This window comes from Thermobia domestica, chromosome 10 (genome assembly GCF_964235325.1).
Source record: "Thermobia domestica chromosome 10, izTheDome1.hap1.1, whole genome shotgun sequence".
NCBI lineage: Eukaryota > Metazoa > Arthropoda > Insecta > Zygentoma > Lepismatidae > Thermobia > Thermobia domestica.
This window is the reverse complement of record NC_137463.1, coordinates 108,376,218-108,391,755: the sequence shown is the minus strand read 5'-3', so window position 1 is coordinate 108,391,755 and position 15,538 is coordinate 108,376,218. Positions and strand designations below refer to the sequence as shown.

Here is a 15,538-nt window from a genome sequence, read left to right as displayed (position 1 = left end):
TCTGTTTCATTTTCAACTAGGAGTTTATGGAAATTGTCTTCTCTGATCCTCTTTATGTATCAGTTCTGTCCTTTTTTCCATGTTACTTTTTTTTTTTTTTTATTATTCCTTACGTATATCACTCTTACATAAGTGAAAATTTAAACCTGATTAACAGTTGAAGCTTGTGCCCATTTAAAAATTAGAAGTGTAAAAATGAAAAAAAAAATCTTATTGGTTGTTAAAAGTGACTTCCTCAGTTTAGTAAAATAAATAAACTATTACTTTTATCATGTGTCCGATGAAGGCAATACACAGATCAAAATAATAGAAACTCTTAAGAAAATGCAACTCACAGATTAGTGTGGCGATGGACCCATCTTTCGCTCTCAGAACAGCTCTGATGCGATGTGGAATGAAGCCATCGAGGTCGTGAATGATAGCAGGTGGAATATTACGTAAATTCCGCTTGTAGTGCATCATGCAGTTCAATGAGAGAGAATGGAGGCGGAAATCTTCGCCGGATTCGTGTCTTCAAAACGATTCACAGATGTTCACTTATGTTTATGTCCTGGGATTAGAGGTGTTCAGCTTGTTCCAATATTCCTCAAACCACGCCGAAGTAGCTCCAACTGTGTAAATGGCCACCTTGTTATATAGAAATATGGCGTCATTGCTCGGAAACATCACAAGAAGTACATGTTCCCTAAAATGGCAACAGAATCATGAGGAGTGACATGGCCGGTGAACATCAGCACAGGATTCACTGAAAACCAAACTATTGTGGCCCAGAGCGTCACAAGAGTCACCGCCTCGTTTTATGATTAGGTGGAGATAGTATGGATCATACGTTTCTTTGGGGTCCGCCACACACAAACACGACTTCTGGTTTGAAATAAGATGAACGATGAGTCATCCAACTATATCACACGTTTCCAGTCATCAGCGGTCTGTGTTGCATGTTCGCAGATCATTGGCATCATGCCATAACGTGATCCCTTACCAGTGGTCTCGCCCATGCATGCAGACACCATTATGTCAACTCACGGCAAACTGTAATTGTCAACATAGGCTGTCGGAGATGATGCTTGCGTTCATCACCACTTGCACCGGAATCGCACAACGGTTTTGAGTGACAATCCACTTAATACTTGACGTGACATGTCACTAAGGGGTTCTTCCGGCCACTATTCTTCTTCACGCATGTAGTTTTGTCATGAATTTTGTAGGCCATTATTATCTTGGCCACTGTCCCTCGCGACGTATCCAGCACTTGCCACTTTCGTCACGTTCACAACACATAACTGAGCACCAACAATTTCCCCTTTTTGGTAATGAAAGGGGTCGCCCATTTTACACTATCACTGTCTGTTCAGTACACTACCGTTCTACTGTCCGTTACGTAGTACGAATTTTCCCTAACATCACCACCAATAGTCCTGTGCTGTAAATGTCCGCTTGACCGTTGTCAATCTAGACATCTGACGTGCTTCCGGCTCCAGGTGTTTTTATTTTGACAACCATATGTATATTGCCGAACCTGTTATAAGTGTTTGGTTTGATCAGATTTTATTTCAGGTTCATTCTATTTCATAAAAATGGTAGATCCGTTTTCAAGATGAATAACAAAATCAAGTATTTTAAAATAAAATTTAATTGGCACAATAATAGCAAAAAATAAATACTAACAATAAGTGTGTAGTATATTGTAAAACTTTGTCCCATATAGGTATAGGCAGAGCCTTAATAAAAAAAGTGTCCGGAATCGAACTCCCACTACCAATTTTATTATAAAATTTCTCTATAAAAGTATTTTCACAAAATACTGTACAAATTAATCTCTCTAGTATTAAGGTTAGTTATAGGTGGTCTTTGATCGTAAGGTCGCAGACAGGATCTCTGCAGAGCCCCGAAGCAGGCTAGGCAGAGTGGCATTAGGTGCCCAAAGCTCCGAGCAAGCAATGGGTAGGTTAGTTGGCCAACAGAACCCCGAAGCAGGCTAAGTGGCTGAGATTGGGATTCCCAGTCAGAGCCCCGAGCAGGCTAAGCCAGGAGAAAGGATAGGCGTAGTCCCGAAGCAGTTTAGAGGCCCTGGGATTAGGTTACTCCTAAAGTCCCGAAGCAGACAGTAGGAGGGTCACCAGAAAACTGGTACTGAATTGCCTTTGTCCATCCAATTTATAGGGTTCCTTGGGTGGCGGTGGCGCTGCTGCTCCGATGTCTTCTGCTCCGTGGGAGGGGCTCGAAGCCGTCGTCTGCAAGTGATTGTAGATCCATCTGGTGTGGTCTTCTTGTCGAATCACGTGGTGGTGTTTGTAAACACTGACATGTGGAATTGTTTGTTTACACCATTACATGGGATATTACAATATACTCTTAAATACTGACTTAATAATAGTTCTGGTGCACCAGTCATCAGGAAATTGACTACGATTCATGGTGGAATGACTTACATAATTTGGGTAGATGAAGAAACAGGGCATTTTCTGTAGAAAAAGAAGTGGTTGCACTGCACTGTATTATTATAACATGTTCTCTTTCTCGATTATGTACACTTAAAAATTCAGTAGAGCACCCATCAACTGCGAAATCATGTTAAACAGTTATGATAATTTATTCTGAGGTATAGATTTATGCAAGTTTCATTTGGCGACGGTTGGGAATTGAAAGTTGTTAGTTAAGAGCGTTATGCGTCTACGACTTCTGCAAAAAGGAAAAGAAAACTTTTCATTGAGAATTGGAAGTAATTTGTTGTTACATTTTTTAGAGAAGAAGTGTGAAGTTTATAAATACGAGAATTTAGATGAGAGCTCAACATTAGTATAATGTTTCAACTATTATGAAAGGCAATTCTATGAGGGGTTTAGTAGTGAAGCGGGAATTGTAGATTGTGGTTATTAATATTTACCTGTTCAGGCGTTCCCTAAGGTTTAAAAAATAATTCTCCAGTTACCAGCAAATTAACTTTCAACAGTGACTTCTGTTCATTTGCAGCTATCTAACTTTTGTATTAATTCTTTTATCATTTCGCAGCTCCAGAATAAGACGTCGTAACTCTAAAATGTCAAGTTAACAGGTAAGAAAAAAGAAAAAAAAAATCCATCTAAAGGAACTTCTTTCCTTTTTGAAAGAGGGGAATTGCAACGTTATTTCAATGTGTATAGTATTAATTATTATAGAAAACTTTTCTAAAACCACATACAAATTGCAATTGTTACACATTAAAAATTGATTACAGTTTAAAACCTATTTGGAGTTACGACAGTTGTATTCTAGGGAAGGGGGAGGGGGGATTTGCATCTCGAAAGTTTTCTGTCGAACTGTAGACAGAAGTAGAAAATAAAAAAAGGTGATAGAAGTGGATAGAAACGGTAATAAGTCTCTGCAGCCCAAAGGCCTTACATACTTCTCTCTTTAATTATTCTCTGGCGTAGCACAAGAGTTTAAACATAAAATTTGTATACGCAAATGAGTTATTAAGATTAAAGTGTTACTTTGTAGTTGCTGATTGTGTTTGAGAACATACGGTAAATCTTTAATATGATTCTCAATTCCAGGAAAGTTAGGCATTGCTGCCAGTTTCGCTGTTATTTACGTACATAGTGCAGAACTTTTCCCAACAACTTTAAGAAATTCTGGAATGGGAGTAGTATCAGTAGCAGCTCGAATAGGAGGAATTGTTTCACCTTTTCTGTGTTTATTGGTAAGTTTTCATCCTTCTAAAGATTTCATATCGCTACTATTGTGATGTTTATATCAGATTTATTGCTTTTATAGCCGGGTTCTTGCAGAAGTAAGCATTTTCCTAATTACAATACTTTACGCGTGTTGAAAGCGGAAACAATAGTGTACAATTTTTATAAAGGAATCTGTCGAGAAGTAAACACCAAAACTAAATTGTAAGTGGATCTTATATATATATATATATATATATATATATATATATATATATATATATATATATATATATATATATCTGTGCGATCTATAACACAGACTAGTGGAAAAAGAAAAATACGCAGAAAGGGTATCGTGAAACTTTTTAGTATTAGGAAGTAAATGATGAGGAAGAGAGCGTGATTTTTCCATACGGGTAGATGTAAAGGAACAAACCTCAGTAATACCTGTGCCATGGCATTCGATAATCACATAATGATTAGACAATACAAAGTAGTCGAATGCCGTTCCAAAATTGCATTATTATTTTAAAATATGTTCTGAGTTATTTTACATTATTCTGGCTCAGTTAAAGTGTATCTGCATCATGTTCTGTACATGTGCAAATAGACGATTTGCTGTTAAGTTGACAATCAGCACATTTGTATCGTGTACGATCTATTCTCTGTTACTCTAATTTGGCCTACGTTTATTGCATTCACGAAATGGTAGATACTTACAAAATTACGAACGAAAGTCTTAACGTAAAGGGATAGAGTAATGTATGTGTAACTAGTCAATCTAGATCTAGTATTTAATATTTATGATCTTGGGTAAAATATCGAGTGTACGTAATTTCTTTCTTTTTCTCCGTCTTAAGTTAGTGGAGAAAAAGTTCTGTAAAAAGATTTCTCCTGTGTATCGTATATGCAATTAAGGGAAACATTTCCTAAAAGTTTGTTTTCGATTCAGATATCTATAACTGTCTTAGCCATGATTGAAAATAGCTTTAACTTGTGCTTTACTTACATATTTTAAGTCTTTGGGCATTGTGATATATTAGTTTTCGTTATGTACAGTTATTACAAGCAATATGAGTATCTAATTCATTTCCTAGAATTTGCTGATCTGGTATGTATCGTTAGAATACCTGATAACAGATGTTGCTTGTGATCTCGCAACCTTACATCTGAGTTTATTAATCAAGATTATATGAATCAATAAATGAGGCATCGGGAATACTTATTTTCATGTAAACTACAAAAGATATGTTTGAGTATAAGTAGCAACATAGTATAGTATCCAGTCGTGTCCATTAATCCTTTTCTGTGATAATTATTATGTACATGTTTTAATGTGTGATGTTACTCGCATTTGGTATAATGAAGTGAAGATGACGATCCTTTCTACGGATCGATGTTCACTTTTAGCAACATATAATGTTCGTTGTAGTTTCTTTTCTTTAATGTACACTCATGTCCAAAATTATTGTCGCATATCTATAAATCTTATAATAATAGCATGTGTATAATCGGCAAAAACATATATGTGACAAATTTCATGTCAAAAGAGCAGCAAATAAGAACAATAAAACGAAAATAAAAACTTTCTTGTCCATTTAGCAACATTTTGTTTTACTCATTCTAATTTTCGTATTTATAATTCTTTTCCTATTAAATTTACCACAAATATACATTACCCCATTATACACATAGTATCAGTATTAAAAGTATCCTGCAAAATCATTATCAAATTATATTCTTACAAGAAGACAGTTATAGATATGCGACAATCATTTTGGACATTAATGTACATACTCTTTTCTCAGTTATTTGGATTGTGTCGGATGATGTTACATTCTTTGTTTCGTAGATCACCGGCATGTCATAAAACTTATTATAAGCAAACTTGAAGCCTTGTACTCCTATTATTTTGTTAAAACATACTCATATATGTGTTACACAACTACATATTTACATGTTATTTCTGTTGTTCTCATCTGTACCACAGCTACTCACCCCTCGGATGTACTGTTTGTAAACATCACAAACTTTTGCGTTAACATCCCGTGCTTGCAACCTGGATTGGTCCAAATACATACAACCTGGATCGGTCCAAATACATACAACCTGACTGGTTCCAAGATCACATTTTTCTTGTGGAAAGTTATTAAAATTGAAGAAAGAACAACACCTGTTATATAAATCTTCAGTTTAACATGCATAATATTTTACAGATGCCTTAATAAATGTCGCCTCATGCATATGAACCTGGAAAAGTAATTAGTTGACGATAGTTGTCATTGGTATGTGACTGAGGTGCCATACTATTTAGTTCTAAATTCGTGAATATACTTGGCAAGGAAGAAATCTTATGACTGCTGGAGTGGGAGATGCGTGATACCATTAGAATTCGGACAGTCTTTCATAACACATTATTTCACTTGTGCTGTAAGCAATGTTGCAACAGAATATCATACGCCACACAGAAAGGGTAACAGTACTGATTTGATGATTATAAATGCTACTTACGAACAGAATTTAAGTTGGACTTGTTTGGTGTCTATTTTGTATTTTTAATATATAATATGCTGTCCGTTTGCGATTCTTTTCTTCCAGGCGTATGTAATTAAGGAGAAATCCCGGTATATGAAAGTCAAAATAAAAGATGCAGGCTTACACAAGTACTTTTTAAGTTTTCTTCTGGAAATGGAAATTTGCAAGGAAATGGAGGATAGAAACTTAATTCCGATAAAAAAAAAATAATAATAATTCAGAAATAGTATTAAATAATAATAATACAAAAGCTTGGAAGATTTCGAAGCTTAACTTAATTCTTGATTGGAAAGCAACTCTTGTCACCAATGTTGTACTGACATTGTCCAGTCAATGGTGATATGCAGAAAGTGATTAAAATACTGCAAAATTACAATAAGATTTATTTAATTATTTATTTGTATTCTAAGGTTGTCACATCGATCTCTCGGACTTCTGTGTCACGTGGGCAATTTATAAAAGTTAAAATAAATTTCGGACCGTATTGATAAAGCTGCTCGGGACACGATTGAAGATGTTCCACCAGTGGAGCACGTTGATCATAAACCAGGCACATACACAGGAATTTATGTCGAGAGGGAGTTCAAAGCTTTTCTTTTGGAGGGAGTCCAGATTCAATATAAGGAAGTCAGTGGTAGAGCGTTCACCTCTGGTGCTTGGGGTCCCGGGTTCGATCCCAGCCTCCGCCAAGTGAACTTTGTGGTGGACAAACACCGTGTGCGTGGGTTTTCTCGGGGTTCTCCCGTTTCCTACTTCATTCCACCATTTCATTCATTACTCATCATCACAGTCTTCTTTAGCCTAACCGGCATAATCGTGGGATGTAAAACTCAAAGATTTCATTTTCAATATAAGGACGAATTACATCAAAATTTGTAAGATCACCCCTAAAATTAGTCTAGATTTACACCGAGAAAGTTCCGATTTCGGGATGAGGGTTCGGACTCTCGGCACCTACTCGCTTCGTACATCCCTGTTCATAAATATCTTGATTTCAAGTGGTGCAAAAGAGAACAATTTCCACATCTGCTTAGTCCTATTATCCCAAAACATACAGCATCGAATAGAAAAAGTATTTGTAGGATTTATACATGTAAATAACAGGTGAGAGAGGGCGTTGTTAATATTAAGTAAAAAATACTTTGATGCAGAAATGCATTCCAACAGGAATAATGTAAGTATTATATTTGAAAGACTATGAAAATTCTATCTAAATTATTTGAACAATGCTTGGATTATTTCCTTAACGCGCGTCGAACATATTTATCGTTTATTATAATTACCATCCATTACTCTGTATACATAATTGCTTATATCATTGTTATTGTTATTCAGAACATTGATAAATCCCAGTATTATTTTCTATTATTTTCGATCACGAAGTCAACAGGATTATTCTAATAAATATAATTAGTTCTTAAAATTTAATAGCCGTAAATTATTACCACTTTACAGATCTTGTACATTGTTGTTTGAAACACTGCATACCGCAGAAAAGTTTAATGAACTCGAGCACATCTGCCACAGCTATAATGGACTTGTTTACATGATCCATGTTCAGTAATTTCATTTCAGTTTCCTCAAAATATAATTTAAAGTAAAAATTGAACTTACTTGCTAGTAGACATATCAAATTAACGTACTAGAATTTTGAATATATTTGATGATAGCGATAAAAGACCAGATTTTAGCACTTGCTTTCTATGGACTCATTTTCATAGTTCCAGCTTACAAAATTATTACTTGTAATAATCGTAAAGAAAATTAAAGAATAAATGAAATAATCGACCTCAATAGACATTTGATTCAAAACTGTAAATACAAATTATTTCGTTCAAGTTTCAACGTTGTTGATTTTTTTAAAAATATAATAACCATGTAACAATAATATTAAATTCCTCATCGAAGGAAAATGACAGAACCTAGATAAATTATAATTAGAAAATCATATAACATTTTGTATCACACAATAGATTCCGTGAACACATTTCAGCCATGTTAGAAATTATATATATATATATAATTTGTATACCTTTTGAGTCCTCATCTGGAGAGACAAATTGCACTAAGTGGCAACATCGCAAATAAAGAACCATATATTAGATCTGCCAATCCATCAAATAGTTACATAGATTGTTCCCAGATAGCAGCTAATGTCGATATTGATTGACACGAACATCACTTATTAGTGTCGCAATCGATTCAACTGCTTGTTGTATTTGTAGAGTAATGCTAATGACTCCAATTTAATCTGCGACGTTGCCACGTTGTGAAATTTTGATTCCCCATAGCGGCTGAAGGAGGCCCCGGAGGGCATACCATTGTATAACATTTTCGCTTTATTTTGGCCTGTACAATAGTGCTCTGTGGTCAGTGGACGCCATTTTTAGCCTGTTTGTCAACGAAGTGAAAATATTACGGATTATAACAAGTAAAACTTCAAATCAATGCTCATTAATCGTCAACTGCTAGCTTTCCAGGATACAGATACAACAATAGGAGATACGAAGATGCAAGGAGATTTTTGTTGAAATATTACTACTAGAGTGCATAAGTTGATGTATACAGTAAACGTTATGAACAGTGATATAATTTTTCTAGCAACGTTAGTTCTTTTCTGAGTTTGGCAATAACCTTTTGCTGAAACTTTAGTTCTGCATCCTATCAAATAATTTTGCAGAATCAGGTTGATAATTTCTTTAATATGTCTTTCGTAAGCGACTATGCAGTAAATTTTGTATTGTTCATTTACTTTTCAGGGACGAGTGTTTCCTGATTTACAGTATACTGCATTTGGATTGCTCAGCCTTACTTCTGGTCTGTTGAACTTAAGACTGCCAGAAACCTTAAACGCTCCTTTGCCAGAGACTGTTCAAGACTTACTTCGTGATGATAGGTCAGAGACGAAACATGGAGGATATAAACCCTTGCCACTGGCCACAAACGCTTGTCACAAAGCAGTTCAAGAAGAAGAACTGTTAGAAGAAGAGTTGTTTTCTGCTCACAGTAAGGAATTTTTGCTCAGAGCGTCATAAAATAATGAAAAAAGAAAGTAAAAGGATAAAATAATGAAAAAAGGAAGCAAAAGGATAAAATAATGAAAAAAGCAAAAAGGATAGTTTTTGCTTTATAATTGATTTTTAGTATTTTAAGAAGAAATATGGCTTTTGAGAATATTTGTCGAAGTAGACTGTGGAATGTATTTCGTTTTGTAAAAGTTGGTTTTAGCTTGTTAATGAAAGTGCTAAAGCAATGAAGAGGGGAGAGAGAATATGATTCTTATACGATCTATATGAAACATCACTTTTTACATATCACATGCGTAATAATTTGTTAATACTTTTTAATAGATACATACAAACTTTAAAAAAATAACTTTATAATGCCCAAGTATTTTATATGTATTTTTTAAAAAGAAGGCAGAATTGTATGTATCATTGTCTGATAAACTTCTTATATATATATTAAATAGAAAATAAACTTAGCATTGCATGTATAACAGCAGTGCAAAAAATGTAAACTAATACCAAAAAAGTAAGAAGTAATCGTGATTGGATTGGTGTGATCAACAAACTGGCGGATATTTTAGTTAATGAAACTGCAATATTACCATCCGGCATTGCTGATGAGAATTAGCAATAGGTCTCATTCTAGCTTGGTTGATGTTTCAAATTTCTTTCAACGTTGTCTTTGTAATATTTAAGTGTTCAAGAAACAGCAAATGGCAAAGCAGTATGAGTGATCTTGACTTTTTCTGGTCTCCTATGAGGTTAGGAGCAAGATAAATGTCGAAAGAACAGAGGTAAATGCATATTTGCGAGAACATCGGAGATTATTATTCACCAATGTAACTAAACATCAAAAGAATTCTAATATAATCTCATGATCAAGCAATCTAAATCAGTAAATACAAAGATGAAAACGTATGAAAGCGTACAGAGCCGTGTGGAAGCATTATTTAACACTAATTTTATGTACTGCTATTAATAATTAATTTACCATATTTATGTATCAGTATTTTATAGAAATCAGTTTTGAGTATTTCCTTACATTCCGTATGATAAGTGATTATTTTGTATTAAAAAGAATAATTTTGTTTAATAGTAATAAAAAAAAAACTGATTCCTGTTTACGACGAAAATAGATAATACAACAGATTAGATATTACGTTATAGTTAACTTCCATATATTTAATCTAAGAATGAAAAGCGTAACTTCATACATTACAAATATAAACTAGAAGTTGTATATGCAAATTAAAAACTCGTTTATTTTATAAGATTCAAATATCTGTATGTATTAGTGCTTCGTTTTGTCAAACACCTAAAGGTGTATATTGCTTGAAAGATGAAATTTTGCAGGAAAAAAAAAAAAATCCAAACGAACAGTGCAAAGAAAATAAGCAATCTAATAATCATTATTAATATGATCATCAAATGTTATTGATAGAGACCGGATGTTTAGGCACTAAAAACCTGTAAAATAGGCAGGCAAATAGGCACTAAAAATTTTAAAAATAGGCAGTAAAATAGGCACTAAAATGTAACTCGAAATAATGAAGATAAATACTCAATACCATTAAAAAATAGGTTCAGGTCATAGATAATGTTCAAAGAATATAGAAACATACCTGTTTGTTAATATCTTATTTTATTGTACATATAAAAACGAAGCTGGTTATGTATTCATACATACTGGGTGAACCTAAAAAAATCTGCACATACTTCGGAAGGTGATTCGTGATATCAAAAGAAGACCTGTTGCATAATGCATATCAAAAGAAGATAATAAGTCCTGTTACATGTTATGGAGTTCCGCGTCGTGTACGAGTGACAGGGGTGCCATCTTAAAATTGAAAATCGAATCCTGACAATTGGAACGAGACATAAAAGTGTGCACATACTTCGGGAGGTGTTTCCTGACATTCAAGAGGACTTTTTGTCTTCTTTACATGTCACGAATCATCTGTCGAAGTATGTGTACACTTTTATGTCTCGTTCCAATTGTCAGGATTCGATTTTCAATTTTAAGATGGCACCCCTGTCACTCGTACACGACGAGGAATTCAACTACATGCAACAGGACTTTTTGTCTTCTTTTCATGTCACGAATCACCTCTCAACGTATGTGCACACCTATCTGTTCCGTTCCAATTGTCAAGATTTGATTTTCGATTTCAAGTTGGGGCTCCTCCGTGGCTAAGCGGTTAGCGTACGCGCCTTTGGCGTGGGAGGCCCGGGTTCGATTCCCGGCGGGAGCTCATGTGGTTCGGATTCCACGTTAATCAGTAGGTCCACGTCTCATATAGCCTCGCTGCTGAACGGGACGTAAAACTCAAAATCAACTCAACTCAACTCGATTTCAAGTTGGCACCACTGTCACTCGTACACGACACAAAATAGTTCACCCTGTATGTACATTGTAACGTAGCACGTGTTTGTATTTACAAACACTTATTATACGTATATATGCGTCTTTATTTATGTTGTATAAATTATATATTTTCCCAATGAAGGCTTATTTTAAAGGAAATGCATAAAATAGGCAACATTAGGCACTAAAGCAATTATTTAGGCAGTAAAGGTCGAAATAGGCAAAATAGGCAAAATAAAATTGGCTTAAATCGAAACTATAACCCCCCACATAAACTTTGAAACATTATTTTTGATCATATCTTTAATATTAAAGAATAGGCATTTTGCCTAACATCCGGTCTCTAGTTATTGATAAGTCTTTGTTAATAAGACTGGAAGTCATCAGTGAATTCATTTAAAGCAAGATAGATATTTCAAACTTCTTTCACTGAAAATAAATCTTCGTGGGAATCAGTAAGGTATACACACAATCCAGAAAACTACAACATAGTTTGCTAGTTATCTTGGTTATTGATAAGGCAGGTAAAATTGTGTTCATAACGATTGGTAGTACCAGTCATGTAAACAGTTAAAACCTATAACTAATTACAAGATTGTTCCTGATGCAAGATCTCCCATATTTTGCATTTAAATCAGCTTATGCCGTACTGCAGTTACTTTTGAATTTTCGTAGATTGTCACAACATACGCGATGATAAAATTATATACTGCAGTATTTCTCGTAGGCAATATATTAATTTACATTCCGGTTTTCTGTTATAGCTTGTACTTAAAATCTTGTTCATCAAACAAGTTTCCAACGTATGGTAAATTAAAACATATCTTCAAAATTTTCTTATTTTATAATAATACTATCATTGATATTCCATTTTATTTGTAATAATTAGAAAAAATGTTTTATGTTATTTTAATCTAGAATATTTAGTTCTTGAATTATTAGGACATTGGAAAAAACAACTCGCGCGCCTTTTAAAATCTTATTGTAATAGTTTTGTTTGTCTCAATATGCAGAGTTATTACAACAAGATGGGTTTGTTCGTGTTTGGTGGATATGGTTTGTAATGAAAGCAGCTGAGTTTCGGAGATCGTTCCGATAATAGTTCATAATAATAATAATAATAATAATAATATCGAAAGACACTTGTTTTGGGGGCTACAGGCATCCATAAATTGTAAGTTAGATAACTTTTAAGCAGTTACCGAACTTTGAATGAATAGATGTACAAAGGCCGCTGAGGAGACAAACAAGAGATATATATATATTCGTGAAAGCAAACTAAAAGATGAAATTACTAGTTACGCAGGAAAACAGCACTACTTAAGCTATTATAATATAAAGGAACTTATGATTCGTATGATCAACTGATATGCTATATGTGGTTCAATGAGTAAAAATTATGAATATGAAACATAGCAATCAACGTTGCTGTTAAGCATTGGCGATAGATCGTGATTGTAATATTCAGTTTCAATGAAGCTGTAAGTCTGAAGTATTGTAGTACTTATAAAACAAAAAACTTCAGTGTAAATATTTTAAGAGTACCAATTTACGTAGTTTTTTAATATACTGTATAGACGCTGTGTAAACGATTCGTGAAAGGCAAGTAAAATTACCGCTTTTCCGACATAAAATCAATAATAATGAACCAAGGTCACTAGTATATTCATTAAACATTATGGCGTGAATGATTTTTAAATTCAATCACCTTCAAAAATATTGCGGCCTTCATCTACAGTTTGAAAATTTAACGGTTTTTCTCTGTAAAAAATAAAAAGATAAAATTTTATTAATAGTTAAACAGTAGTTGAAATATTTTTGAGTGTGACTGCTTCCATTTATGAGTTATGGCTTTATGGAATTAGCGTTCCCAAATTTCTGGCACCACTAGCTCCTAAACTAGGTGTTTTCTTGATGTTTAGTATTTTTTTTTTTTTTTAATCACCTTCTGAAATTCATCGCTTACATTGGAAATTACCGTGCATAGAAATTATAAAGTAGAAATCCAAAAATGGTGTTTTGACTTTGAGTTGCCGCGTTTTAAGCTAGCGGAAAAGTTTATTTTAAAAAGCTTCAATTGGATCTCTGTTTATTTATAAGATGAGAAAAGGAAAGAATTATGATAAAGGTCCTAATGAACTTTAATCATACTTATTCCTCTTTCCTGTTCCTCATTTCATAAATGCATTAAATAGATCCATTATATAGATTTAGGAAAGAAATATAAATCAGGAAGTTCCGTGTACTTCATAAAAATTAGTCGCGTAAAAGTTTCAGAGGTATGCTAATTCTTTTGAAAAATACCTTAAAAATGAATATCAGTTAAAAATCTGCATTGCGTGAGACAAGGTACGTAAAAAGGAAAAACAATCAGGTCATGTGTATAATATAAAATACTATTCGGTATCAGAATAGTTTCGCAATCTAAACTGATCAGTACATGTGTTTTATACATGAAATTAATCTTCAGAGTCCATTGTAAATAGTAAACAAAACATCACATCTCTTGCTCATGATACTTGTGCTTTTATATTGGGCACGTCCGTAATATATTCTTTGTAATCTTAAACTTCAACAAGTGTACACTTAAGTTAAAACAGTTACTAATCCGTTTAGGATTCGAAAATAGTCTGATAATAACTAGCAACAAGCATTTTTGAGCCGGAATTTCAATTTTGATATACCAAGGTTCAAACAGAATTAAAAATGTATCATATGCTTAAAAGTAAATTTAAATAGTTGAATGAGGTTAAGCATATATGCTGTTTACAAATTGCTATTTTATTCCTCATGAATATCAAAGCAGTTTTATCATTGAAGTCACAGGTTCAGCATATCAATGCATAAACATAAGTAACCTCGCGAACTTTTATTCGGTGAAATTAATTCACAGCGATTTTGTAGATTTTTTTTTGTTCAAATATGAAAATATTCCAGGGAAATGGTGTATTGGTATGCATAAATTTTTATCATAATATGGATGGTTAGATATATTTATAAAGGTAACCAAGAAAGTTTTGTCGCTTTTTCACCCACCACCTTCGAACATCGATATGTCACTTAAAACGTACCTGGAAGATCAAAAATAGTCCCCATCGACATCGACGACCTTTTGCCAACGTACTGGAAGACTGTGGATTCCATCGCGATAGAATTGGTGGGCCATGAAGCGAAGAAAATATCAAGTACATTTTGCACCTCTACTAGGGATTTGAACTGGCGTTCTCTAAGGTGATTTTCCAAGGAATGGAACAGGTGATAATGGGACGGCGCAATGCCCGGGGAGTGTGGCGGATGTAATAGTTTTTTCCATCCAAGCTGTAGAATGGTCTCCCGGGTCATCCTAGCCACGTGGGTCTTAGCGTTGTCCTGTAACAGGAGGACCCCTTTGCGATTCAGAAATACTAGATCCAGAGTTTTGAGTTTTTCTTGAACACGGTTCAACTGCTGACAGTACACAGTTGTATTGACCAGCTAGTAGCAGTTCCCGATGCACGATGCTGCGAGCAGTCCACCCAACACAGGATGACCTTTTGGTGTAGTGATGGTTTCGGCTATTTTGGAACCGGTTCATGGGATGCTAATGATGACTGCGCCATGGAGTTTCGTACAGGACCTCTTCTCATCATGTCAACACCCTGTCCAGAAATGGCTCCTTCCTCAAACGAGACAGCGAAGAAACACAGGTGTCTGCTCGCGTTGCCTTCTGGCCCGGAGTAAATCATGTGGGACCCATCGACCCAACTTGTAGTGCATCCCAAGTTGATGAAGGCGCTGCCGAGTGGTTTCTCCACTCACACTGAATTGTAGTCCCAGTTCCTCAAATGTATGGCTACTGTTCACCTCAATTGCTGCCTGAAGATCTTCATTTTGTACATGTATTGGTCTTCCGACACGTGGTGCATCTTCGAGTGATTTGTTACCGTCCTTAAACTTCTTAAACCACCGCTGCACTGTCTGCGTAGTTATGACAC

General features: G+C 34.6%; 1 protein-coding gene across 1 annotated transcript in view; it reads left to right on the top strand.

The window, feature by feature from the left end:
* The window catches only part of LOC145662645 (solute carrier family 22 member 15-like), an 87,822-nt gene that overhangs the window by 65,915 nt on the left and 6,369 nt on the right, over positions 1–15,538 (top strand). The window contains exons 9-10 of the mRNA XM_081728427.1: positions 3,537–3,682; positions 8,951–9,197. Coding sequence (XP_081584553.1) covers positions 3,537–3,682; positions 8,951–9,197 — 393 coding nt within the window. The remainder of the gene's footprint in view (positions 1–3,536; positions 3,683–8,950; positions 9,198–15,538) is intronic.